The 27,889-nt window shown below is 33.5% G+C and overlaps 1 protein-coding gene across 4 annotated transcripts in view; it reads left to right on the forward strand.

Annotated features, from left to right (window-relative positions):
- Positions 1-27,889, forward strand: part of LRRK2 (leucine rich repeat kinase 2) — a 144,859-nt gene that overhangs the window by 74,931 nt on the left and 42,039 nt on the right. For 3 of the 4 annotated variants that reach the window (XR_008511898.2, XM_054527124.2, XM_054527122.2), the window contains exons 24-38: positions 1,347-1,597; positions 2,160-2,308; positions 5,843-5,936; positions 7,001-7,187; positions 8,838-9,019; positions 11,531-11,760; positions 12,170-12,297; positions 13,418-13,726; positions 17,030-17,231; positions 18,274-18,362; positions 23,043-23,230; positions 24,098-24,252; positions 25,099-25,245; positions 25,382-25,573; positions 26,223-26,369. Coding sequence is in view for 3 of the 4 variants with exons in the window: in XM_054527124.2 (XP_054383099.1) it covers positions 1,347-1,597; positions 2,160-2,308; positions 5,843-5,936; positions 7,001-7,187; positions 8,838-9,019; positions 11,531-11,760; positions 12,170-12,297; positions 13,418-13,726; positions 17,030-17,231; positions 18,274-18,362; positions 23,043-23,230; positions 24,098-24,252; positions 25,099-25,245; positions 25,382-25,573; positions 26,223-26,369 (2,650 nt within the window). In the remaining variant the exon portion in view is untranslated. The remainder of the gene's footprint in view (positions 1-1,346; positions 1,598-2,159; positions 2,309-5,842; positions 5,937-7,000; positions 7,188-8,837; positions 9,020-11,530; positions 11,761-12,169; positions 12,298-13,417; positions 13,727-17,029; positions 17,232-18,273; positions 18,363-23,042; positions 23,231-24,097; positions 24,253-25,098; positions 25,246-25,381; positions 25,574-26,222; positions 26,370-27,889) is intronic. The other variant, XM_054527123.2, reaches the window with a different exon arrangement.

The raw sequence follows: 27,889 nt of genomic DNA on the forward strand, positions 1-27,889 counted from the left end.
GTCACTTCATCACTCTCTGCTTCTCTTCCTTTTTCCTTCTACCCTCCAGCCAACCTACCCACCTAACCTCCATGTCCATAACACCTGATGCTTTCCACCTAATTCTCATTCAGTCATCCAATTTGATTTAAAATACCTTTGCCCCCACTAGACTGTGAACTCTTTGAGGACAGGACTTGTTTCAGGCTTATTCCTGTCTATTCCCAGTGCCTAGTGAGATTTGACATATGATAGAAGTTTAGTAGATACTTACTGAATTGATCTGTGGAGGAATAAATGTCTGAAACTTGGTAATCCTTCAATTAATATTTGTTAAATGAGCAAGCAAAATAACTGTGGGATTTAGTCTAGTTAAAACAAAGAGAATTGGAAGAGACTGTGACAAGGTGAGACATGCCGGCATTCAATGACTGGACAAGCTCAGAACCTTCTCTTAGGGAAATTTCAAAATGACACCATTAGATGGCACTTTGTTTGTTTGTTTGTTTGTTATTGTCAAAGGGTCTCATCTATGTTCCTTTTATAGGAACATTTCCTGATTAAACCTTGAGAATAATTTTCAAATCTTTACTTCAGAATAAGTTAATGAGGGTCTGAAACAAAGGCAGGAATTTTGAAACAACTTCTGGGGCTAAGAGTCATTAATAAGCCTCTATAATCATATCAAACTCTAGAATTTCTTGTGTGGATAAATATATTGATAAATAAAGAAGAGCATAGAGAAGTGATTGATTTTGGCATTTTAGCTCTTTGAGAGTATTACGTACCAAAGTTCTAAAAAATTGATATAATGTGTAAGTAGGGGTTTGCTATTATCATTGTAAAATTAGAAATTGCTTAAAAATAGAAAGTAGAAATTCGAAACAAAAAATTTCATAAAAAAGAGGAGGTTCTAAAATGAAACACATCGTAAGTAACTATTTTTATGGTTAAATCTTAAACATATCAAAATATGTAACAATTTCTGACAGCATTTAAAACATATTCCCAGGATTATGTTGTACTTTTTGTTAAATCATTAATTCAAATATTTGTTGAGGCCTATTTTGCTTCCATTTTGCTCTTTCTGGAAATAATTTACAAAAAAGCTGAAGGAAGCTTTTAACTCTATTTTTGTGAACCTGCTTTTTACAATCTACCTGTTGTAATTTTCCTGGTTTTACCCATGCTATAAGCAGAGACGATTGGGCCAATCAGTACACTGAAATTCTGTTGTGGATTGTGTTTTCAAGTTTTTGAAAATTCTTGATGGTTCTAGTTACCAGAGGTGTGTAAGGCAGAAATATTAGCTAGACTTAAGTTCCTCAGATGGTTCACTTTAGAATTTTAAACTATTGTCTTTTCAGACTCTGAAGAGCTTGACACATTTGGACTTGCACAGTAATAAATTTACATCATTTCCTTCTTACTTGTTGAAAATGAATTGTATTGCTAACCTTGATGTCTCTCGAAATGACATTGGACCCTCAGTGGTTTTAGATCCTACAGTGAAATGTCCAACTCTGAAACAGTTTAACCTGTCATATAACCAGCTGTCTTTTGTACCTGAGAACCTCACTGATGTGGTAGAGAAACTGGAGCAGCTCATTTTAGAAGGGTAAGAAAGAGCTCATTAAAAATAAAAGGGTTGCCTAAATATGCTGATGTTAACAAAATATGCTGACATTTTTATAGCAATGAATTTTAACAACATGGTGAAACTCCATCTCTACTAAAAATACAAAAATTAGCCCAGCATGGTGGTGCGCACCTTATAATCCCAGCTACTCAGAGGCTGAGGCATGAAAATCGCTCGAACCCAGAAGGCGGAGGTCGCAGTGAGCCGAGATCGTGCCATTGCACTCCAGCCTGGGTGACAGAGGCGAGACTCTGTCTCAAAGAAATATATATATATAATAATATATATATATTTATTATAATATATATAATACCTATATATTATATATATACTATATATAATACTTGTTATATATATATAATAAAAGACTGAGGCAATGAATATTACAACTTTTATCAACTGACTTACATTTTTACAACTAATTTTTAAATTAATGAATCTTCTTTGATACTATTCTTTGAAAGCAAATTGTTTTTGATATTTTTTCTTTAAAGCATATGAGTTTATGCAATTTAGTCATTATCTTGTCTCTTGTGACTAGAAATAAAATATCAGGGATATGCTCCCCCTTGAGACTGAAGGAACTGAAGATTTTAAACCTTAGTAAGAACCACATTTCATCCCTATCAGAGAACTTTCTTGAGGCTTGTCCTAAAGTGGAGAGTTTCAGTGCCAGAATGAATTTTCTTGGTAAGTGTTCTTTGTGGGTCTCCTCCTTACCAGGCCCTCTAAGTTGTACAAGGTGAGTCATATATGGACCCTTTAGTTGGGGATTTAAAGGTGGCATTTCAGTTTAAATATTATGCTGGATTTAAAAAATAAAGTTAGCAGGTTGGCAATAAAACAAAATGCTATCAAACTGTGAAAAGACATGAAAGAAACATAAATGCATATTGGTAAGTGAAAGAAGCCAATCTGAAAAGGCTACATACTATTCATTCCCAACTATAAGACATTCTGGAAGAGACAAAATTATGAGGACATTAAAAAGATCAATGGTTGTCAGGGGTTAGGGGAGGGAGAGATGAATAGGTAAAGGACAGAGGATTTTTAGGGCAGTGAAACTGTTTTGTATACTACAGAGCAGGATATGTGCCATGGTACACTTGTCAAAACCCATAGAATGTACAGTATAAAGAATGAACCCTGATGTAAACTATGGACTTTGAGTGATAATGGTGTGTCAAATATTGGCTCATTGATTGGAACAACTGTGCCAAACTAATGCAAATTGTTAATAATAGGGGAAAATGCGTGTGGGGTGGTGGTGGTGGTGAGGGGAGAAGGGATATATTGAAAATCTCTGGACTGTGTGCTCAATTTTTCTGTGTGTCTAAAGCTGCCCTAAAAATAGTCTATAATTTAAAAAAATTATCACATTTTTATTGTCAGAGGTTAAAATGATAGTTACTTGGCCTACTGTGTAGTACACTGTGGTTCCTTTTAGTCTTAAACTAAGCATGCACATGGCAGCCTGAGCTGGGTAAGGCATCCTGATACTGAAATATAGTTTTTCATACTGAAGTTTCTTCAGCAACTTTTTGTATGATAAATATGATTACTCTTATTGCTGTTGTTAGAAATAAAATTAGTTAATGGTTTTCAAATTAGTGAAGTTAATGTATATTCATTCAGCTTTTGTGCTTTGCAAGACATTATAATAATGCAAATTATTATCATCACTTTTATTAAAAGTTGTAGAATCCCCTGCCTTCTCTTAACATATGAAATAATAGAAGAAATTATGTTCATTTGTATCCTAAATGAACATTTTAATTTTGAGAACAAAATACTTTTATGACAATAAACAGGAATTCCCCATATTTTATCTTCCTTCATAGAGAATACTCACATCTTGCCACCCATGTGATTATTCTATACCTGACTCAGTAAAATAATTTTTAATTCTATCTAATAGCAGAATATGGCTTAACTACTTATTAATAGTATTTTAATTTGTCAGAGCTTTCAGAAACTAATAATGATCAAAGTCATCTTAATTTGGATAGTATTTTCCTCCTTTTCCGCTCCCTCTCTTCCTCCTACCCTCCTGAATATTGGCCACTTTCCAACCATGATCCTGAAACTGGGGATAGAGTTATTGACTCACTCACTAGTAAGCAAAGCAAACTCGGTCTCTGTCCTTAAGGAACTTGTGATTAAGTTCAGAGCACAGACAAACGTTAAGTAATGATGGCACAAATAAACGTAATTTTATATTGTGGTGCCTTCTGTGGAAAAGTTTCAGGATGCTCTGTGGTACCTCAGGGGAATCTAATTCAGACTGTGGAGTCAGGAAAGCATTTCTATGCCTGTGACATTTAAGTTGGGTCTGGAAAGAGGAGCATCCAAAAGGACCTTGAAGCTTGTGTATGGTCAGTGTGTCATCCCAGCTGAATCTCACAATGATCCTAATGGTCATACCTAGGACAGGTATGACCTCTGCCCAGTTGAGGAAATTGAAGCAGTGAGATTTTTTGTGTGATGTTTACAGGTGCATACAATTAGTTATCTTGTTGTGAAAGTTTGAATGGACCCCAGTTCAAAATCTGTTTGCTTTGCACTACACAACCTTAATAGTTTGAGAAGTGGTCTTACATTTGAGAAGATGCCCCATGGAGGTGACATCTGAGCAGGACCACTAACCATTAAAAAATAATCCCATGTAAATGGTAAAACCCTGTCTCTACTAAAAATACAAAAATTAGCTGGGTGTGGTGGCGTGTGACTGTAATCCCAGCTACTCGGGAGGCTGAGGCAGGAGAATCACTTGAACCAGGGAGTCAGAGGTTGCAGTGAGTGGAGATCACGCCACTGCACTCCAGCCTGGCGACAGAGCAAGACTCCGTCAATAAATAAATGAATAAATAAATAAATAAATAAATAAATCCCATCTAAAATAAAGTTTTAGTTCTGTGGCCTTATGAATGTTTTCCATACAGCATATGAAATTCAAGACTCTGAAGTCTTAAGTGGAGAATCATTTCTACTCATTTATTTTGCGAATAGGTGAGGTATAATATGTATCTTTCTGCTTCTCAGGAAGACAGCTTCTAGGAGTGTCCTGGAACATTTTGACCCTTGAAGATTGTCTAGTTAAAGCATAACCCATATTTTTAACCTTGAAAATGCTAATAGCTAATTCCTCAAGCTGTTTTCATAGAAACTGTAGATTTATAGATCTCTCAAGTGTCTTAGCGTTCATCTGATCTAGCTGCACTCTTTTACAGATAAGAAAAGAGGCTGTGTGATTTTCTGTTTCCCAAATTGTGTTTCACAGAATTTTATTTCTTGGAGGTACCTCATACTGCATTTCCTTCTTAAAAATTCATAAAGTAGGCCAGGCGCGGTGGCTCACGCCTGTAATCCCAGCACTTTGGGAGGCTGAGGCGGGCAGATCAGGTCAGGAGATCGAGACCATCCTGGCTAACATGGTGAAACCCCATCTCTACTAAAAATACAGAAAATTAGCTGGACATGATGGCACGTGCCTGTAATCCCCGCTATTCAGGAGGCTGGGGCAGGAGAATCTCTTGAACCTGGGAGGTGGAGATTGCATTGAGCTGAGATCACACTACTGCACTCCAGCCTGGGCAACAGAGCGAGACTCTGTCTCAAATAACAATAATAATAATAAAATAATAAAAAATAAAAAATCATAAAATATACCAGAGTATTGAGAACTCAGATATTTTACTTTATTTTACCGAATGTTTCCCAATCTCTTAAGATTATATGATCAAAGAATACTTTTATTAAATAACACCCATTATTATTCCATAGGACACTCTTTATGAGCTAGTACCATAAAGAATTTTTGTCCTTATAATATACTGTATTTTAGTAAAGTGTTCATAGTTGTTTTGCTATAGTTATTTAAGAGTAATTCGAGTTAATCTATATTGTATATTATAACATCACACATAATTTGAAATGAATATTCTAAGAATTTTTACTTTGTACAAACTTGGGTAGACAAATTTATATTTAAATAGCTTTTTAGCTTCCAGGTTAAAAGGTTCTGGTAAGTATAGCATATTGTTTTATCGTTTAGTGGAAGTATTAAGGCTATTACCTTATTTTTTAAAGGGGATTTTTAAAAATTGTCAGTGTGAGAATGGAAATCAAATTAAGTGACACACCATTAGTAGCTGTTATTATTTTTGAATTTAATGGAAATCTGGTTAAAATGATTAAAATGTTTATCGCATTTTTTTCTTTTAGCTGCTATGCCTTTCTTGCCTCCTTCCATGACAATCCTAAAATTATCTCAGAACAAATTTTCATGTATTCCAGAAGCAATTTTAAATCTTCCACAGTAAGTTTATTGTTATTTTAATTTTAAAAGCACATCAGCTGGAACAGAACCTTTAGAAACATGATTTCGATTTAGTCATATAGAGGTAATTGATTTCTAAACCTACTCAGCTTAATGTTTTTATGTATGAATGATTTTCACAAGATAAAAGATCCAACTCGTTACTTAAAATGGAAACTTTTATATTTATTTAGTGGATCATTGTGTAAAAACAACTTAGGATTGTTTAATTAATTGCTGTATTAGTATAATGAAATGAGATTATACTGGCTATCACTTGAACTTTTAAAATTTTAATTGTTTGTGGAACTTGATATGTTGCCAAAATACCCTTAACTTTGACATTATGCTTAAGTTATGTTTGAGTGAAATTTTGGGTGAAGATTAGGCAAGTTTATGTAGTTCCAGGTTTTTGAGATATTTTGGTTAATTTCATGAAACCAGAAGCTTCCTGTTAACTTTTAATTCAGGCATTAATTCGATCTTGAGTGTGTTGTAATCTTAAATTCTATTCTAATTATATCATACATGATAAACCAAATTCATAAAAATATATGTGTAAATTTATCTTTTCCTTTGTTTTCTTGCTGTCAGCTATTCCTTCAAACACTATAGCTTTTTAGAATTGAGGCTAAAATGCTGCTTGCATGATGCTGCAATGAGCTCTTCTGTGAGCTTATATTTAGGCAAATAATAATTAGAATTTAGCCATAGAGAGTGTTACACAAACCTATAATAGCTAACTTACATCTAGTTTTAGAATGCGTCGAACTGTTCTAACTACTCTACAGTGGTTCATCTCTTTAATCTTCCTAATAATCCCCTACGATAGCCACTGTTATTATCTCCACTTCATAAGAGATGAAGTAACTTGCCCAGAATCATGATTCTTAAACGCTGGTGGTTCAACTTCAGGCTCTCAAATCACATGCATACTCATATGTCAATAATGCTAGTTTTGACATTACACCTTATTCTCACCCTGGGGAAAATTATTTGTGATGTTATTTTATGTATTTTGGAAATACTCATTTGGTTTATGTCTTTCCACTGTATTGTTTAAGCTTGCGGTCTTTAGATATGAGCAGCAATGATATTCAGTATCTACCAGGTCCTGCACACTGGAAATCTTTGAACTTAAGGGAACTCTTATTTAACCATAATCAGATCAGCATCTTGGACTTGAGTGAAAAAGCATATTTATGGTCTAGAGTAGAGAAACTGCATCTTTCTCACAATAAACTGAAAGAGGTAAGATGATTATTGCCACTTAAAAAATATACTTTATGATTTGCATCATCACAAATTATCATTTTAAGTGATATTTAGCTTCTAAATACCAATTTCATGAAACTAGAAGCTTCCTGTTAACTATAAATTCCTGTCAACTATAAATCCAGATTTCCATTAAATTCAAAAATAAGAACAGCTACTAATGGTGTGTCACTTAATTTAATTTCCATTCTCACACTGACAATTTTGAAAAATCTACTTTTAAAAATAAGGTAGTAGCCTTAATACTTCCACTAAACAATAAAACAATATGCTATACTTATCAGAACCTTTTAATCTGAAAGCTAAACAGCTAGATATAAATTTGTCTACCCAACATTTGTACAAACTAAAAATTATTAGAATATTCATTTCAAATTATGTGTCATGTTATCATATAACATATTATAGATTAACTCAAATTACTCTTAACTGTTACTTAACTATGACAAAACAACTTAGAACGCTTTACTAATACACAAGATAGTATAAGGATAAAAATTCTTTATCATACTAGCTCATAAAGAGTGTTCTATGGAATAGTAGTGGATGTCATTTAATAACTATAAATTCAAAATAAGCATTGTAAATATCAATACTATTCAATTTTTTTTTTGTTTTTTAAACAAGTTGTAAGCCTACCCTATGGTAAATGGATATGGTAACACAGCATAATTTCCTCAAAAAATTACTTTTGTGCTATATTTTTAAAGGATTATATGAATATATACATAATTATAGATGAATGTGATGCTGTGTGTCATTGTATCACCAAATCTCTGTGCAATCTGTTAACAGACTCTTAGATACTCCATTTTTCTCAAGTTGTTGCTGGCCTGTATACTGTATTACTTGTTTTTCAGCTTTCTTTGGTACATTCTTAAATTTCTGCATTCCGCCACCATGCTATCACCCTAATGGATCAACCTTTTTTGTTTTTCTCCATTCTCTCTGTTATAAATCTGAAATTGATAATTTGTTTGTCTCAGAAAATATTATTTTTCAAGTTCTAGTGTATTGCCTACAAAAACCAAAAGAATTAAGTGTCTGACACTGTGAGGTTCAGCAAAACTGTGCATATATTTTGCTACCTGATTTTTTGCCAGCAAATGAGTGTTTTCTGTTATAAGTATAGTATATATTGCTTAAAAATTTGGAACAGAAAAGAAATTACCCCAATTAGGATGCCACCTAAAGTATAAGCATGTAGATGTACTTTGAGAACACTAAATTGCATGCAGGTTCGTAGTGACTAGGTCTTCTTGCCTTTACTGAAGGAGCAGAATGAAGTCACAGATAATGGATAACCAAATCCATTTTGTAGTAAGAACTTCCTTACTTTCAATGTCTTGAAGAGATGAAGTGTGTTACCAAAGGAGATTGGGTTTTTTAATATTACAGATGAGTGACATAGGTTGTTTGGGAGTAAGTTTTTATATGTAAGTTTTTATGTTTTTAAACACATACTGACAACTTATGACAAACCTTTGGAAAGTTTTAAAACTCTGTTGAAAGGTTGTGCAAGCTGCTGATGGAATCTGTGAGCCTTTCTTATTTCTTATCACGTTTTTTGGCAGAGCACATTTCTTCCTTCCCACCAACAGGTTTTGCCCTTTTTTTTCCATTAAGATTCCTCCTGAGATTGGCTGTCTTGAAAATCTGACATCTCTGGATGTCAGTTACAACTTGGAACTAAGATCCTTTCCCAATGAAATGGGGAAATTAAGCAAAATATGGGATCTTCCTTTGGATGAACTGCGTCTTAACTTTGATTTTAAACATATAGGATGTAAAGCCAAAGACATCATAAGGTTAGATAATTTTTTTCTATTTGGTTTTACTAAATTTATTTCAGATTTTCTACTTTCTGTGACTTTGATGAACATATATTGTTACGATTTAGGGAAAAATGAATAGTAATATTTGGCATTAATATGCTGTGTGTCATTTGCCTTTCATTTAATGAATGTGTTTCTGTGCTGCCGCTGTAGAGATTTTTCATTCTTCTTAGCCAGGCTAATGTTGAGAGCAGCTTCTCCTCCTTCTGTTTCTTTTCAGTGGAGTAGACTCTAAAAGAAAATAAGTATTGCTATTTGGTCTCTTGTTACCAATTACACAATCTAAGGAAATACAGCACAGTATAATAACTTCTCACACTGTATTTTATATAGCAACTAGTTAACATAGCCTCTTACATCTTAAAGCATTATAGCTACTGACATGTGAAATTACTAACTTCTATTTTGCCCATTAGGATGAGTAATCTACTCACCTTGATCAGTTTTGAAAGCACCAAAACTTCTCAAGTATCACTGTTTCTGGTCTTTACACTTTAAGCACTTTAAATATCTTTGGTAATGGATTTTATCCTCCTTTTTGTTCCCTTTCAGCACATCGGTCTTATTACTTTCTCATAAAATCCTTTGCTCCCTTTTCCACAGTTACTGTATTAACGTTGCAGACCTCAGCTCTGTCATCACCTCTCAACTTGACTGTAATGTCCACCAAGGCAGAGACCATGGCTGTGTTCACTCACTATTCAAATCTTGGCACCCAACACAGTGCCTGGCATACAATTAATAGTTGTTTAATTACCAGTGATTTATACTTACTCATTCTCTTCTGCCTAAAATGTCTTAAATTTATATTTAACTTCATCTGTTTTTATGAGGAAGGATTTTGTTTTCTGAACTCCTGAGCTTGATTTCATTTTAAAGGAAAGAGTTTGTTAACTTTTATGCTAATTGTGGCTACCCTTCATCCTACCCAATTATTTTTCTCTCTTGAAACTGGAAAAGATGGTCATATAAAAATTGGTTCAATTCTTACTAAACAGTTAGTAGAACTAACTTTCAGTGTATTATACAGTATTATCTAACTAAATATTTTTAATATTTAATATTTAATTTAATATAAAACTAAATATTTTTAAACATGTTAAACATTTTCAGAAAAGACAGAAAGACCTAGAGCAGATTAGAAATTGTAGGCATCATTTGCTTTTTGAAGAAAGACATTTTTTCAAATAGTGGTGAATTCTTAAGAAATAAATCAAGAAAAGTAACGTTGCTTTTTGGTCATATCATCAGGAATGTTGGTCAGATTTTTATTAGTTACAGGAATGAATTGGTCACTACTCTGATGTAAAATTCACTTATGATTTAGTCTTTTTCTCTAATTTGAAACTGTGGCAACATTTTAACATATTTCAAAATATATCTTTCTCTATCCATTATATTTTTGATAACACTTTGACTCTACTATTAGTTTAAAGGTGGTTTTTTAGCTACCTAAACACTTCTGTTTAGTTCAGTTTTTACATTAAGATCATTAGGAATGAAAGCATGAAAGCATGTTAACATCTGCTGATAGTATAATAGTTTATATTTATTTATGATGTTATGTGATCTCACTATCCATATATACTATTATATGCATATGTGATATACATGAATATATAGCTATACATCATATATACCATATATGAATATATACACACACATATATAATGTAACTAATATGACCCTATTATCAAGCTTTATTATAACAGTATACATATATCTTTACCTTGTTTCTATGTCATATGGACTTTGTCACATTTTGAACTTTATAATTTATAGGGCTTTTCTTTTCTTTTTTTTCTTTCTTTTTTTTTTGAGACCGAGTTTCACTCTTGTCGCCCAGGCTAGAGTGCAGTGGCCTGATCTCGGCTCACTGCAACCTCTGCCTCTTGGCTTCAAGCGATTCTCCTGCCTCAACCTCCCAAGTAGCCAGAATTACAGGCGCCTGCCACCGTTCCTGGCTAATTTTTTGTATTTTTAATAGAGACGGGGTTTCAGTATGTTGGCCAGGCTGGTCTCAAACTCCTGACCTCATGATCCGCCCACCTCAGCCTCCCAAAATGCAGGGATTACAGGCGTGAGCCACCGCACCTGGTGTATAATTTATAGGGTTTTTCATACTATTTAAAGACATTAGAATATGTGTACATGTATGTATATGTGTGTATATACAGAGGTATATATATAGAATATCATATTCTATTAGTATTGCAAACATATTTTGGCCTTTTGATTATTTCTGGTGATAGTGTAACATGTTTTCTTTGATGATTTTACCAAACATTATCAACTACTCTAAAATCTCTAGCAAAATATATGCATTAACAGTACTCTGAAAGACATGTACATTATTAGTTATAAGAGATATGCACTCTTTTGGATACTATATTTTCGAATAGTGTGACATGTAAAAGAACTCACCTAAATCTCAAGTATACTTTTAAGCAGTTTATTATTTTATTTTTATCTTTCAAATACTAGGTTTCTTCAACAGCGGTTAAAAAAGGCTGTGCCTTATAACCGAATGAAACTTATGATTGTGGGAAATACTGGGAGTGGTAAAACCACCTTATTGCAGCAATTAATGAAAACCAAGAAATCAGATCTTGGAATGCAAGGTGCCACAGTCGGCATAGATGTGAAAGACTGGCCTATCCAAATAAGAGGCAAAAGAAAGAGAGATCTCGTCCTAAATGTGTGGGATTTTGCAGGTATTTCTTTCTATAGAATTTTAAAATTCACTTTTACCATTTGTTTGGAACAGGGATTCAAAAACTGAGCTTTCTGTTCTAATATCCAGAAACCTGGTAGACTGTATGGAATTATTCCAAAGCCCTTCATTTCTCCTAATTTTACCCTTGCCTCCCGAATGGAGAAGAACATGGAGGGATATGTTAGGAACAATTTGGCGCTAGGTACTTTGATCGGTTGCTGACAAATATGCTAAAAGTGGTCAATCCTAGTAAAAACCCAGAATAGTTCTCTAAACATGGTCTGTTATTTTTCTCTTATTAGTATGCTAAATAATAAATAGTATTATTCTCCCAGATTTTTTTTTTAGAAAGGATTCTTGCCTGTTGTTTGAAAGATTAAAAAAATTTGTCTCTAATGTTTATTTAGGTCGTGAGGAATTCTACAGTACTCATCCCCATTTTATGACGCAGCGAGCATTGTACCTTGCTGTCTATGACCTCAGCAAGGGACAGGCTGAGGTTGATGCCATGAAGCCTTGGCTCTTCAATATAAAGGTGATTTGTTCTGATCATTTGAAAATAGAAAATAATTCGTGTGTGTGTGCGCATGTGTGTGTGTGTGTGTGTGTGAGTTAATTTATTTTTGGCAAACAATTGCTTCAGTCTCTTTAAATACTTTCTTAAAAGAAGCACTAAAATTTTGAGTTGGGAAACTTTCAGAGTAATGAAGTCATAACATGAAAATGGTATGTTCCATGTTGGTGAATGTTATTGGTAACCCGAAACTCTTTTATGCTGTAAAACTTGAAAATATATATGTTCAACTGTTTTTTAATCATATTATTTCTTAAATGAAATCTGATTTTTTCTAATTTAAAATAAGCTATATTAAAGAAGCTTTTCTTTATATAGCTTCTTTATATAGCTCTCTCTATATATCTCATCAACTTTGTACTCAGGGGCCATTTAGTGTGAAATTCTTCAGATTGTATCCTTTAAGTTGTCCCAGATTATTATGCTGTTACATCTGGAATCTCCCTTTTGTTGCTTTTCTATCTTTTCCTTTGTTGTCTTGTTGTCAGCTATTCCTTCAAACACTATGGCTTTTTAGAATGGAGACTAAAATGCTGCTTGCATGATGCTGCAATGAGCTCTTCTGTGCATAAAGTCCTTAAAAAGGCTTGTGTCAGGACATTTAACAATGTAATTTGGCTGCATACATGCTTGTTTTGTAATTTGGGTATTTTTTAATGTTTCTTTTACAGCTAGCCAACGTGAGCAAATAGTACAGTGGCAGTCATATTTGCTTGAGTGGCTTTTATTCTTTCATTGTAGACTCCAAATTGACTTTAAAACGAATTTAGAAGATTAAATTCACAGATAAGGAAGAGAAAATATAAACTATATGACGTTAATTTGATATAATTTGTGGGTTTATGAAGTGCTTATTTTATTTAGGAGTGAATAACTCATCTTAAGGCATGAAGATGAAAAAGGAAAACTATACCACTACCGTTATATAGGCCACCTAAAAGGGTGAAGAATTGGATTAAGAAAGGCCAAAAAAGACTTTTTAAAATGTCGTAAGGTTACATTTTTTTCTTAGGTTTAAGGAAAAAAGGACAGTTGTTCTTTTTCTTCTTCTGAAGTCTGCTAGTTTCTCTTTTCCATTCAGGTGAATGTCACGGAAAGCAAATATCAACAGGAATGTGAGCAGGCCCAATTTGAAAGCAAACACAAGAGGGTTTTGTGTCTTTCCCTCCAGGCTCGCGCTTCTTCTTCCCCTGTGATTCTTGTTGGCACACATTTGGATGTTTCTGATGAGAAGCAACGCAAAGCCTGCATAAGTAAAATCACCAAGGAACTCCTGAATAAGCGAGGGTTCCCTGCCATACGAGATTACCACTTTGTGAACGCCACCGAGGAATCTGATGCTTTGGCAAAACTTCGGAAAACCATCATAAACGAGAGCCTTAATTTCAAGGTAACATGGTAGGCTGGTAAAGAAATGTAATTTATTAATTCTCATGTTATGCAACTGCCTAGAAATGTCAAGAAATTTTGAGAAGTGAGCAACTCACTTAAAATTGTGGGTTTTCTTTCCCCGTTGCTGTTAGCATTATTAAAGTCCTTTCCATTTTAAAATTATTTATACCAGACTTCATTTCTAATTCATAGAAATTGGAATAAAAAATAATTAGAGGACCCTGAGAGAAACTAAGAGACCGTTTCTGGGATACTGAGAAAATGTTTCTGAGAGAGAATCTGAGAAAATGTTTTTGATGCCTTTTCTCATTCAACTTCTTATAGTGGTGATTCAATCACAAGGGTAAAGGTGAATACTGAGGTCTTGGGATCATCTTTCTTCTATTATTCTTTAACTGTTATTTTTCCATTTCCTCCTTTCTTTTGGAATTCCTGTTTTATGGACATCTTGATCTTTTGTGCCACTCCTTCATGAATTTTGTCACTGTGATTCCCATTCCAATTTTTTTTCCCTCCGTATTGTGAGGCAGCTGTTTTATTTAGTCATGAAGACCACTAACTTGGTTTTCAGCAGTGTCTCACTAATTACTTAGTTCATACAAAATGGGCTTTTTATTTTAGGAATTATGTTTTAAATGTTTAAAGTTATCTTCTCATAAGCCAAATCTTTATAAAACGTAAATAAATCAGTTATCAGAGAGAACACTTCTTTTTAAATACTTGCAGAAAAAAGAAATCTTCACTGGGTACTACAGGGAGTGTGGTGTAAACTGTACTGAAAAATACCCTTGATAGTTCCATATGACAAACATATGTCCGTCCTGGCTTAGCTCATTAGCACTAATGTTCAAGATACTGGCTGATAAATAGAGTCCTATTTGGCCTGGGCAGTCCCAGCATAATTATTAATAGTGTCCCACTATATTCTCAAAAGCATTCCAATTTGGATGATAAATTATATGGTCACCTTGGTTATAACTCCACGCTGGCCAGTTAGCTTAGTTCTGTTCCATTTATATAGATTATGTGTGCTTCACTCCCAAACCTAATGAGCCATTTGTAAAAGTGATGGCTTTTGTGGTGCCCAGGGAGAGAATTTGTATGTTTGTATCCTTCAACACACATTTATTACAGTTATTAAAAGGTTTTATTGATGATAGATGGTAATGTCATGTAAAAATGACATATTATTTGTAGACTTTCCTATTCTCTTGTTTGACATGTAATTAGAAAGTAACATGACTTAAAGAAAAACAAATACACAAAATTTATTCATCCAATTAATCTCTTAATCCAGGTGTTTTTTTTTTTTTCTGAGACTATACCCATACTTCAATAACTTTGTTGTTACTGAGAGTATTTTGAGTTTCCCTTTTTGTCATTGTTGTCAGAGAATGTATCATATCTTTAAAAAGACTTGTTGGAGGATGAGTTTGTTTTGAAAAGGCCTGAATTTAGTTGACGCAAAGTCACAGATAAGATGATTCATTAAGCTGTATTAATACTGCTTTTGTCTAATAGATATCATTACCAATAAGTCAGACTAGTCTTTCTTTTGGCACTTATAAATCACCTTTGAAGACAACTTTTTACAAGGAAGTAAAACAAATGCTTTGAGAAATACCAGTATTATTGAAAGAAAAGTATATATTGCTAATGGATGCAGCATTCTGGCATAATGGTTTGAAAACTCATTTGATTGCTTTGTAGAAGAGTGACTCTTTCAGATGACCCAGGGCCTGTGAGCCTGCCAGAACTTGAAAATTCTTTTTTCCCTGAGGTGCTTCAACCTGAATTCAAAGAGCAGCTTTTAATCTATTAGAGATCATTTTTTGTCCTCTCATTTATTTTTCATATTTTCCTTTGATCTTAGCTCTTCTCTAATCTTTTTCTGTCTCAACCTTATTAACATGTGTCTGTGCAGACGCTTTAAGTTTTATTTTTTGGCTCAGCCTGTCAGCGAACTGATAATCATGCTGAAAGGAGAAGCAGGACAAAACAGAGTTCAATGCTGACAATACTCCTTTTAATCTTGTCCAGCCCATTAGCAGAGCAGGCATCTCTGTAGGCCTTGAGACGTAGTCCCGTAAAACTCATCCCGTTTCTACTTGATTTGCTTTCTTTGAGAACTCTTGTTTACTATTATATGGAGGTTTCCCTCCTTGGATTAAAACATAAACCTCAATCTGAAGTTCAATTTTATCTTAATTTATGAACGACTAAGAGAGGGAACATGAAAAGTGGAGGTTAGTGAAATTATCTCTAATTCTCTGGGTTAAGAGATACATGAAAACAGTCTCTTGAGTAACCATTTGCAGGTAAATATGGAAGTAATGGTTATGGTTGTCTCCTTAAGTTTTTAGTCACAAAAGACCAAGTTAATTTTTTTCTGTGTGTGCTGAATTTCTATTTGTAGTAAGTGTAAGAATTTAAGCAGAAATTCTGATTCGTATTTTCAGGTAAAAAGAATATGTGATTTCCATAGGTCCAGAAATAGGGAGAGTTTGCCATCTGGTGGTTCTTAACGGCATTCTGGATATTATTAAGAGTTGCATTTCTATTTAAAATTATATTTTAAAAAACGTTTGGAAGATACTTTTATTGTAGAAACTATCCTCTTAGGGCCATTCTTTAAAAAATCTTATTTTATGTATTTCTTATTTTGTAGACAGTGATTAGATTCTAAGAGCAACAGAACAATGATCATCCTCTCCTATCAGAATCACTGGTGTTTAGATGATTTCTCATTTTCCCAAGTTCAAGGTTCCATGAAAAACATAGCTTGAGTGGGATTTTATGTCTCTGGGTTTCACTGTTGATATATATGTCCTCCCAATATAACATTTTACAAATAACAGGCACAAAATTTAATATTTTACCTTGAATATTTAAAATATAATAATATCCAAAAGCTCTTGTAATTTGTACTGATATCTTATGCTAGTGTGTCGTCTGTTTCACATTAAGTTTAATGTTTTAGGATATAAAAAATCTTTTTTATGGTTACTGATTTATCTCGTTTTTTGCCATGGAATTTCTGGATAGTGAGATAAATATTTCCATACTACTTTATTTGATATTTCCGAATTTGCCTCTGGATCAACAATTTTCCTATTTTAATTTCATTGTACTTATTCCTTACAACCTAAATAGCTTTTTATTATATTTTGATTTTATTTAAAAATGTACTTCTGAATAATGTATCTGTTTCTGTAAAAACTGTTAGCACTGACTTTGCCAACCATTTGACAGATTCACAAATAAAATAGATTTTTACGGCTTGTCATTTGTAATTTCATAGATCCGAGATCAGCTTGTTGTTGGACAGCTGATTCCAGACTGCTATGTAGAACTTGAGAAAATCATTTTATCGGAGCGTAAAAACGTGCCAGTTGAATTTCCTGTAATTGACCAGAAACGATTATTACAACTAGTGAGAGAAAATCAGCTGCAGTTAGATGAAAATGAACTTCCTCACGCAGTTCACTTTCTAAATGAATCAGGTTTGTGTTTTTCATTCCTTATTTTCAAAGCTCAGCTGTAGTAACTTACAAAAGTGTTTCTGAATCTTGTATAGAATTTACATTCAAAGTTGAGAGAATATCCATATGGTTCTTTAATAGGCCACTGATTTTTTTCTTTTTGGAAGATCATCATGTGTGTTCATGACAAATCATGTATCATGTCATAAGAAAACAAATTTAGAAATCACCTAGGAGTAAAGTAGTGGAAAGAGTCCCTGAGTGGGAGTTAAAATATTTGGATTCTACAACTTGCCTTTACTATTCAGGAGCTGTGGAACCCGGAGCACAGCCATATCCTTTCATAATGTCAAATGAGTTTAGTGCATGTGAAAGTTATTTTTATATTGCAAAGGGGAATTATTGTTAGAATGGTCTAACTGGGACGCTTGGAGAATCAATGGCTCCCTGAGATGATGCAGCTTCTGAGTGGAAGATCTAGCTCTCTTGCATCAAATATTGATCTCAAAGAGGAAAATTCTCAAACCAACTTCAGTGCTAATTGTGTACTTGATCATATTACCTTGCTAGAAATGTGTGAGTTGTTTGATAGTACTAGAGTAAGTGACTGGGAAGCTGCTTTTGATCCCTAGATTCTGTTGTATAAAAAAAAATAGCTTCCCGTGGTTTATGACCTGTTCCTTTTCCCTATCGTTCTTAAGGTATGCTGAGATATGCTGTGTTTCTTATCTGTATTTGAAAATAAAACATGTCTTTGTAGTGTGTATTCAGCAAGCGAAACAGAAAATTATGAATTTCTATTTATGTGTGAAATATGCTCTGTAATGCATGTCAGTGTCTCAAATATGCTTAAATATGATCATTTTATGTAGTTTAAAAATACTCCATTATAACATTGGAACTTTAGACCATAGGATGCACAGCTTCTAGTCCCAGCTCTGCCACTAGCTATGCTGAAATTTCTTCACCTGTAAAATGAGGAAGTTGGACTAGATTTTTTCTAAAGCCCCTTGATATTTGTTCTAGATTCCATGTTTCACTGTTTGATGACTTTTTACTACAGGAGTCCTTCTTCATTTTCAAGACCCAGCACTGCAGTTAAGTGACTTGTACTTTGTGGAACCCAAGTGGCTTTGTAAAATCATGGCACAGGTTGGTGTCTTTTATTTTTGTGGCATGGGAGTTATGGTCAAAGCATAGAACAGATGGCGCCCAGAGCATTGAGCATTTTAGAGTTTGGGTTTAGTTAAGGCAGAAACTTTTGTGAATTTAGAAAACGGTAGAACATTTCACATAGAAGACTACTTGAAGAGCTTCATGGAAGAAGGAAAGATGTCTTGACTTCACTTCCATGACTTGCTTTTCAAGCCACATACAGATGTTTGTATCACTCTGCCCCATGCTGCTTTACTAGATCCTGATGATGTCATTGGTTTGGTTACTGAATTAGTCAATTGAATGAAGGCTTTGCGGAAATCCTTGGGGTAAACACATATAAGAAAATTAGGTTGCTGAGCCTGTGAAACCTCTATCTAGATAACATGGAGGGGAATTTTGACTTAAGTGAAATGATCTAGCTTTAAATGCTTACGATTTTGAAAACTTTGGATGGCCTTGGTTATGGCTATTTTTTTCTTATATTTCACATGGAAAATGATTTTTTCTCCAAATGATAATCCATTACCAATGAGTTTAATTAGTTATAATAATCCATCTCTGTAGCTTTGACGTAAAAGACCATTTGAGCAAAACATACTACCTCAGGGCTTTTCAATCCCAGCATGATGACATTTTGGGCCAGATAATTCTTTGTTGCACATTGTAGGATGTTAGCAGCATTTTTGGCCTTTGTATTCGAGATGTAAGTAGTATCCTCTAGCTGTGACAAGCAAAAATGTATCCAGACATTGCTAAATATTGCTTGGAGAATGTGAAAAATTACCCTAGTTGAGAAACATTAAGCTACTGATTTGTTGATGAGTAAAATTTATAGTTTTGCATGTGGCTGCCAGAGTCCCTAAAATTATTATATATTTTTATGTTAGAAATATCTCTTCCAATTAAACCATAAAGGTAATTAAATTCACTCAGGCAATCTTGAATAATTGTTCCTAAATTCCATCTAAGGAAAAAAAGGAAGCTATTGTGAAGAGAGAACTCAGTTCAGGCTAAATCCTGTACCATGGAACTCAAGAGCATATTGAAACATTGCAATCAGCAATTATTTGCAGTGTGTCAGTTATTACTATTTTGGTAGGTATTTTTAAATTAGATTTTCAGCCTTCTGCACATATGTCATGGATAATGTGATTTTACTCAATTATTAAATGATAATGGAGACAGTAGTGTGACCCCGAGCACTTACTTGAGCATCAGCTTGACCTACGTTTCAGTCTCTTTTAATTACTTATGAGCTCTGTGAAATTTCTTAATGCATTAAACCTTTGTTTACTTACTTTTTAAATAAGGAAAATAACAATTATCTTCTATATTACCTCCCTGGTTCAGTGTAAGTGAGGGGTAAATGTTAGCTAATTTTATATTGGATCTATTTGGCAATTTAAAGAATGTTAATTAGGAAATTTAAAAAAATTCAGAACTATAAAGAGGTACTTATGTAGTTTTGGAAAGTGTGTCATGTGTGGGGACAAATAAAAAAGATGTGTAGGTAGCTGCATCCTGTACAGCAAAGGAAGTTTTAAATATATCCAGCAATTTTGTTGTCCTAGCTGGCGCATGATAGTTATCAGGAGGTAACTCAACTCCACATAGTCAAGGAAAAGCTAAAGTTGCTCCCTAAAGTGGTGTGTTTCCATGTCACTATGGAACACTTGAAGTTGCACACATGTGAACATTAGGATGGGCATATCTTGTACAGTAGAATAAGGAAGAGGTTTGCATCAGAATTCCCCTTTTAAAAAAATGCAGATTTTCACTATGATTGCAATAAAATTCCTGAAGATTCTGTGGAGTAATTAAGTTGAAACTCCATGAAAGTTCTTCTCATTAGCATAGTTATAAATATGATAATTTAAGTAAAAATTAAGTTAATTTGAGCCACTCAAAGTTACTTTGAAAGACAGATTTAAAATGTCAATAAAATGATAATTTAAATTTCTTATTAACCTAAAAAAGAAGTACCATCATTTTTATTTATGCCAATAAATTGACATATAATGTCATTTTCTCACTAAGGTTTAAAGGAAATGAAAGCTCTAAATAATCAAGTGAAACCAAGATCAACTTGTCTGATAGCTATTAGCAAAAATAAATAGGAGTATTCACCTTCATGAATCAAGGCAAGGGCAGGAATAATTTCATGGTGCAGAAGCTCTAATGAGCCCACCCACTCTATGTGCCCTGAGCTGTTAGGTCACTAAACTTATTAAAAAAAGGTACCATTAAGGTAGGGAGAAGTTTACAAGACTCATTTAACTGTATGATAAAAGAGATATGAAAGAGACCTATTGAATTAATCAGGTGGAACATTAAAAAGCTTACATGGCAATTTAACTTTGATAAAAATACATGGGAGAAATACAAAGGAATTTGGAAAATTCTCTTTCCTTGAATAAGGCATCAGTTAGCTATTCAGGTTATTAGGTTGAAGGAATGTTAGGAGCTTTTTAAAGGTGATAAAGTCAAGATAATGTTGCAGATTTTATTCTTATGTAACAAACTCCCTCGAAACTTGGAGGCTTAAAATGTGAACAATTTATCATTTCTCGTTCTTCTGTGGCTTGACTGGGCTCAGCTGCGTGGTTCTGCTCCACATGGTATTGGCAAGGGTCATTCACTTGGCTTCATTCATTAAACTGAGCTGGAAAGTGCAAGAAAGGTACATGCATGTTTTTGGAGTATTGGTGCTTCTCCATGTGGCCTATCATACGGCTAAGTTGGGCTTCTTCGTGGCATGGTGATCACAGAATAATTGGACATCTTTCGTGGTGGCTGGTTACCAAGAGAAATGAAGCAGAATTTTTCTGTCCTCTTAAAGGCTAGGCCGAGGACTGGCAAAAATATTAATTCTGCTACATTCTAGTAACCAGAGCAACCACAAACCTAGCTCAGATTAAAGGGGAAGGAAAATAGACTCCATATGAATAGCACCTATGTATAGGGATAGAAATGATGTGTCCATCTTTGGAAACTTCCACTACAAATAGTGGTAGCACGATATAGATCCACTAGGAAAATCACGCACAAACTCTTTAAAAAATAAGTGTATCTTAGTAAAATAAATTAGAATAACTAGATAATAATGGCTAACATACATGAGGTTAATATGTGCTTTTCAAAGACTAGCTCATGTAATTCTCACAGCAACCTTTCCAAATGGTACTTTATTAGCCCCTATGATACAGATGAAGAAATTGATTGACAGAGAGGTTGAATAATTTATCCAATGGTACACATTCAGGAAGAGGTAGAGTTAGAATTTCAAACCAAGTAGTTTGACTCCAGGGCCTATGAGTTTATACATTCACAGGGCTGATATTCAAATGAGAGAAGAGAAGTAATCAATAAACATATAATATGTTGAGTGGTACAGAGTGCTACAAAGAAAATATGAAGTGCAGTTGGAGATGAATTGTCAAAAAAGGTCTTAGCACTTAAAAAACACTAAAGCAGCAAACAATTCTCTTTACCACCTGAACTGTAAGAGCAATCTGGAATTGCTATAAAGTACACAACATGGGAGACGTCTTAAACAACAGTTTTTATTATTTACAGGCCCATTGCACACTGTCGTTAAATACCAATTGTTCAATCAGTCATGCATTCATTGATTCAATAAATACTGTACATACAAAATAGAAATACAGAAATGGGTAAGACAAGTCCTTGGGCCTAAGGACTTTATAACCTGGTATTTCACTCAACTACATGATAGCATAAATAATGTTTGCTTCTGTTTAAGTATTCCTTAAACATTATAGATCTACCAAAGAAAATTAAATACAAACCTCTTTTTAAAGTGAATTTGACAAAGCAAAATAAATTGGAATATATAGATAAATATGCTAAAATTTGTCATATGTACTTTGCATACTTTACATGTGTTATTTCATTCTCAGGGCAATCTAAGACAGTCACTTTTACTATCTCATTTTACAGAGAAGAAAGCTATGCATTAAATAAATCAAATACCTTTCCCAAGGTCACAAAGCTAGTAGTAGAGCCTGGATTTGGATCTGGGTTCTGACTGATTTTTAACTGCCATGACAATGATCAAAGCTCAAAGTATGATCTCTGTGTTAGAAACATCGGGGTTGCTCATTAAAAAAGCCGATTCTCAGGCCTCAACCCAGACCTACTGACCCAGACACTGCAAGTAGAATCCATCAAAATGTAGTAGTTACTTTGAGAATCATGAAACTCTGCTACATAGTCTGTCTTCCTATTCATGGAAATCCTCTCCTAGTATATAAATGTGAAGTAATATTTCTATTTCAAACCTGTATTGATAACTGTCTGGAAGATAATTTTCCTGGGAATATATTATTGATGAGACTGCAAAACAGATGTGTGAGGTATTGGATTGATCTTTTCATTGTAGCTAGGGAAATACTGATGTTCATTGTTTCAGAGAAGTTCAATGATTTCCGATCCGAATTAACTCCCTTAATTTAACAATTTTTTTTTTGAGAGTGAATGCCCCTCTGGGCTTCTAGGCCATATGGTTGCTAGAGAAATTAGGTACTGTGTTGCACTTGAAAACATTAAAATCTTTCTGACTACTTTCACTGAGCAAAGAGACATAAAATGCTTTACATTTGCAACATTTCAGAAAATAAATTCTAGTGATTATTTATGACTCAAATCTTTCAGATTTTGACAGTGAAAGTGGAAGGTTGTCCAAAACACCCTAAGGGAATTATTTCGCGTAGAGATGTGGAAAAATTTCTTTCAAAGAAAAGGAAATTTCCAAAGAACTACATGTCACAGTATTTTAAGCTCCTAGAAAAATTCCAGATTGCTTTGCCAATAGGAGAAGAATATTTGCTGGTTCCAAGCAGGTAAACAAAACCTTAAAATTAATTGCTACATGGAAATTCACTATCTATTCTTTTAATTGTCAAACTAACTGTAGTCTATAATAGATGTATTAAATAAATAAATATATTTTGCTTCTAGTGTAAACCTCCTACTGACATATATCATTTATTTTGGAATAAAACATTGCATCTGACACTTTAATGATACAGTAAATCACTTACTTTATGTATGTAGTTACTAGTTGGCTTATCACTGTTAAAATTATTTAAGAAAGGTAAATAGTGGAGATTAATGTGTGTGTATGTGTGTGTGTGTCCCTGTTTGTGTATGTGTGTGTTCTTAAACAACACTGAGAGAGTTTATTAAGCAAGTTCTGAGAAGATAGTGAGTTTTCAACAGAATTTTAAAAGCATTTATGGCATCACAATGGAGGCCTATGTTTTAGCCTATTCTATGGAAATTTTTCCTACTGCTCTAAGCAACTGGGAAATGTTATAAAGTAATGTGATCTTGAAATGTGCAAATTACATTGATTGATGGATGCAGCCAATTGTAAAAATAAATATACACTTTTTTTCTAGGACATGTATTTTTCAGGATTTATATAAGATTACATTTGTCTATGCATAAATAATTGTAATAATTTATGTATTAGTGCACAGGGATTACTGAAAATATTTCATGCATCTACATCTGAGCATGCATTTGAATTGATTAATGACCACTGAATTTTTGGTGTAGGAAAAATATGTAGTGAAACAATGTTACAAAAAGACTACAATTGTTTGGAATGATTACCTTCATTGACTTTAAGCAGTAAAATCATTTGCTCAACATGGTTGGGTGTTTTGTGAGGCTGTATAACCATAGTGTCCTTTTGCCTTTAGTTTGTCTGACCACAGGCCTGTGATAGAGCTTCCCCATTGTGAGAACTCTGAAATTATCATCCGACTATATGAAATGCCTTATTTTCCAATGGGATTTTGGTCAAGATTAATCAATCGATTACTTGAGATTTCACCTTACATGCTTTCAGGGAGAGGTAAGCATCTAATGAAGACTTATTAAATTTTTAGAGACTATTAATTTAGACTTATTAATTTTTAGAGAAATTAGGGAGATGGCATACGAAAAGTAATATGCCATTTTCTCAGAGTTTACTTGTTTGGAAGGCAGCTGAAGAATTAGGAAATAAGCTCATAAAACCTTGGAGTAGGCAATCTAAAGACACACAAGCACATATAACCTCATCTAATTTGTCAGGAAGAAAATTCCTTAGGTGATCACTCAGATCTTGGCCGTGATTACATTGTAGGGACTGTAATTATCTCTTTTCTGTTGCACAGCCACTAAGACATTTACAAAAAAAGAGCAAATCCGGTGTTTATAATGCTAACTCTTTCTTCTAAAATAAATAGAGACATTTTGGTACTCCAAAGGGAAAATATCATTTTGGGGATTAAAATTAGCTTTACACAGGTGTTACAGGTTTCCAAAATAAACCTTACCTTGATTGGAATTAATCAACATATAGGTAGTTACATTGCATTAAAAAGTTCAGAAAGTTTTGCGTTTAGCGTGATCAAAAACTTCTTTTTAAAAATCATGAGGATTTATTTATGATTCTCTTTCTTCATCTGTTGAGCATATTAAACTACTTAACAGCATCAACCTGAAATGGATGTTAATGTACAGGGGATTTAACTCATTTTATTGTAAAGTTATGGATAAAATATTGAATAGATATGGATGAGGACTCATATCATTGACAACCCAATACTTTCTTTTGAAATGAATAGATCTGTATTACAATCACTTGTGGTGTGTGCAGTAGATTTTTTCCCTTTAATTTAGGAAGCAGTTAATAATTAATGGCTCCATTTTTTAGAACGAGCACTTCGCCCTAACAGAATGTATTGGCGACAAGGCATTTACTTAAATTGGTCTCCTGAAGCTTATTGTCTGGTAGGATCTGAAGTCTTAGACAATCATCCAGAGAGTTTCTTAAAAATTACAGTTCCTTCTTGTAGAAAAGGTAAGGAAATCAATTTGAATGTTTCAATTGTAACGCTAAAGAAATCTAAACTTAAAAAAAAAAAGAAGTTTACCTTAAAGCTTTGCAACAGTATGAGGTTTAGACAAGCTGTTGAGCTCTGTTTTGAATCATGTAGGCTGTATTCTTTTGGGCCAAGTCGTGGACCACATTGATTCTCTCATGGAAGAATGGTTTCCTGGGTTGCTGGAGATTGATATTTGTGGTGAAGGAGAAACTCTGTTGAAGAAATGGGCATTATATAGTTTTAATGATGGCGAAGAACATCAAAAAATCTTACTTGATGACTTGATGAAGAAAGCAGAGGAAGGTATGTTTTGATACAACTTACAAATGCTTTTAAGTGATCCTTCAATACTTATGAAATGACTTTTAATAAATGTAAATATTCTTATCCATAAGGGATGAGTTGAAAAATAGTATATTCAATTATAGGGACAGTTCAGAAAACTGAATTATATTTATTACCAATAAAATCTTGTATTCTAGATTCAGAAAATGTTGATTTGAGGGTTTGAATGCTGGCTCATTGAGCAACATAACCTCATCTGTGAAACAGGAATACCAACCACATCTATCTCATAGAACTGTTATAAGGATTCAAATAGACAATACACGGACCTAATTTACCAACATGTCTGCCGTATAATAACAGCTGCAGCTTCATGAATGTGGCAAAAGCAGAGAGTAGATAACTTTCTAGTCAGATGTCTGGTAGTCTGCAGCAGTTCAGAATTCTACAAGTGAACATAGGAATACATTTTTAAAATTCCAAGTAGATAGATACTAAGTGAATCTTTAAAATGTTCTCAAATTTCCTAGAGAAATATAGGATTGGTTAGAAAGGGAGGGATTAGAAATTATAGAAAATATTCCATTATTTTTTCACATCAAAACCACAAATTTAAGTATCTCCTTAAATGTTGTTTTTATTTAAAAAATGTTTTATTATTTCTCAGGAGATCTCTTAGTAAATCCAGATCAACCAAGGCTCACCATTCCAATATCTCAGATTGCCCCTGACTTGATTTTGGCTGACCTGCCTAGAAATATTATGTTGAATAATGATGAGTTGGAATTTGAACAAGCTCCAGAGTTTCTCCTAGGTAATTCTTTTTGTTAATTTGAGAATAAAAATTAGGATGTAATTTTCTGCTTATAATTTAGAAAATAGATCTCATAATTATATTGTCATAGATTTTACTCTCTTCATATGTTTGTTATAATTTTTTTTATTTGGAATGATATATTTTAAAGGAACATAATGTTACAGATCTGGAATTTGTTTTGCACATAATCATGTAGACTAGGATCAAGATGAGGATGAGATTATCATGGAAGCAGAAATATTTATGAAATATATCTTTGTATTTGCCTTAATTGCCAGGGATATGGGAGGCAAATAAGACGGTTTTCAGGTGAGTTAAGTGAAGCAGCCATATTTTATATTTAAAACGACAGAATAGGTAAAGGAAGCACACCTCAGTGTAGTCATAGCAGGGGTTTTATGACTCAGTGTGACAATGCTGAATTCTCATAGAAATATTCATAAAAAGCCTTGAAATTAAAGTCAAAAGTGTTTCATGGTGACATACTCAAATTCTTTTTTTTTTTTTTTTTGGTATGCTGAACAATTTACATTTGTTGGTTCCATGAATTCAATCAGTGATTTTCAGTAGAATATGATGGAAATCATTGAATTCATGTAGCATGTTTAGGTGCTCATTGAGAAAAGGTGAAGTCATGGTAATCATGTTCCAATATTCTCATTTGTATCTTGACTTCCTGGACGTGTCCTATAATTGTACGTGGATTTTTGGGCCTAAAAGATGTTTTTAAAACATGCTCATACACTTCAGAAGATGAAAAATGTATGCATTATAACTACTTTGGGAAAGAAACAGTCAACATATGATATGTTACTGTATGTCATTCTGTAGATTACATGTGTGGTTTCTCATGTCTCTCAGAATAAAAGCTAATGTCTTCACAAGAACTGTGATGCCATGATCTGTCTGGCTCCTCGGTTATCATTTTTTTTAAAATATGTATTTTGTATAAATTTTTTTAATTGACAAGTAAAAATTGTATATATTTATGGTGTACAACATGATGTTTTGATATTATATATGTTGTGGAATGGAGAAGTTTAGCTATTTAACATATACATTATCCCAAATACTTTTGTGGTGAGAACTATTAAAATCTACTCTCATAGCAATTTACAAGTATACAGTATGTTATTATTAACTGTAGGTTGACATACTCAAGTTTTCAACATTCCTGAGAGTCATTGGGACAACTACGAAATGCATTAGATTGATTTAATGTAAAGCATTTGAAGACAATTTTGACCTTACTTTGTTTAGTTTTTGTTGTTGTTGTGTGTATACATTTAATTTTAATCAAATTACCCCAGAAATAATGCCTAAAATCTGTCAGTCATGACATAATAGTATTAGCAAAAAGTTGTCCAAAATTTGAGACATGATATTTAAAGCTAAACTCCTTTATAACCCTCTTATTGGCATTGATTGGGAAGTTTAGGACGAATTTAAATGCTTTGGAACTCAGGAAGTTAATGTATTAGTAATAGTGGGTTAACATAAAATGCTGAATCGTCCTT

The sequence above is a fragment of the Pongo abelii genome, chromosome 10 (genome assembly GCF_028885655.2).
Source record: "Pongo abelii isolate AG06213 chromosome 10, NHGRI_mPonAbe1-v2.0_pri, whole genome shotgun sequence".
NCBI lineage: Eukaryota > Metazoa > Chordata > Mammalia > Primates > Hominidae > Pongo > Pongo abelii.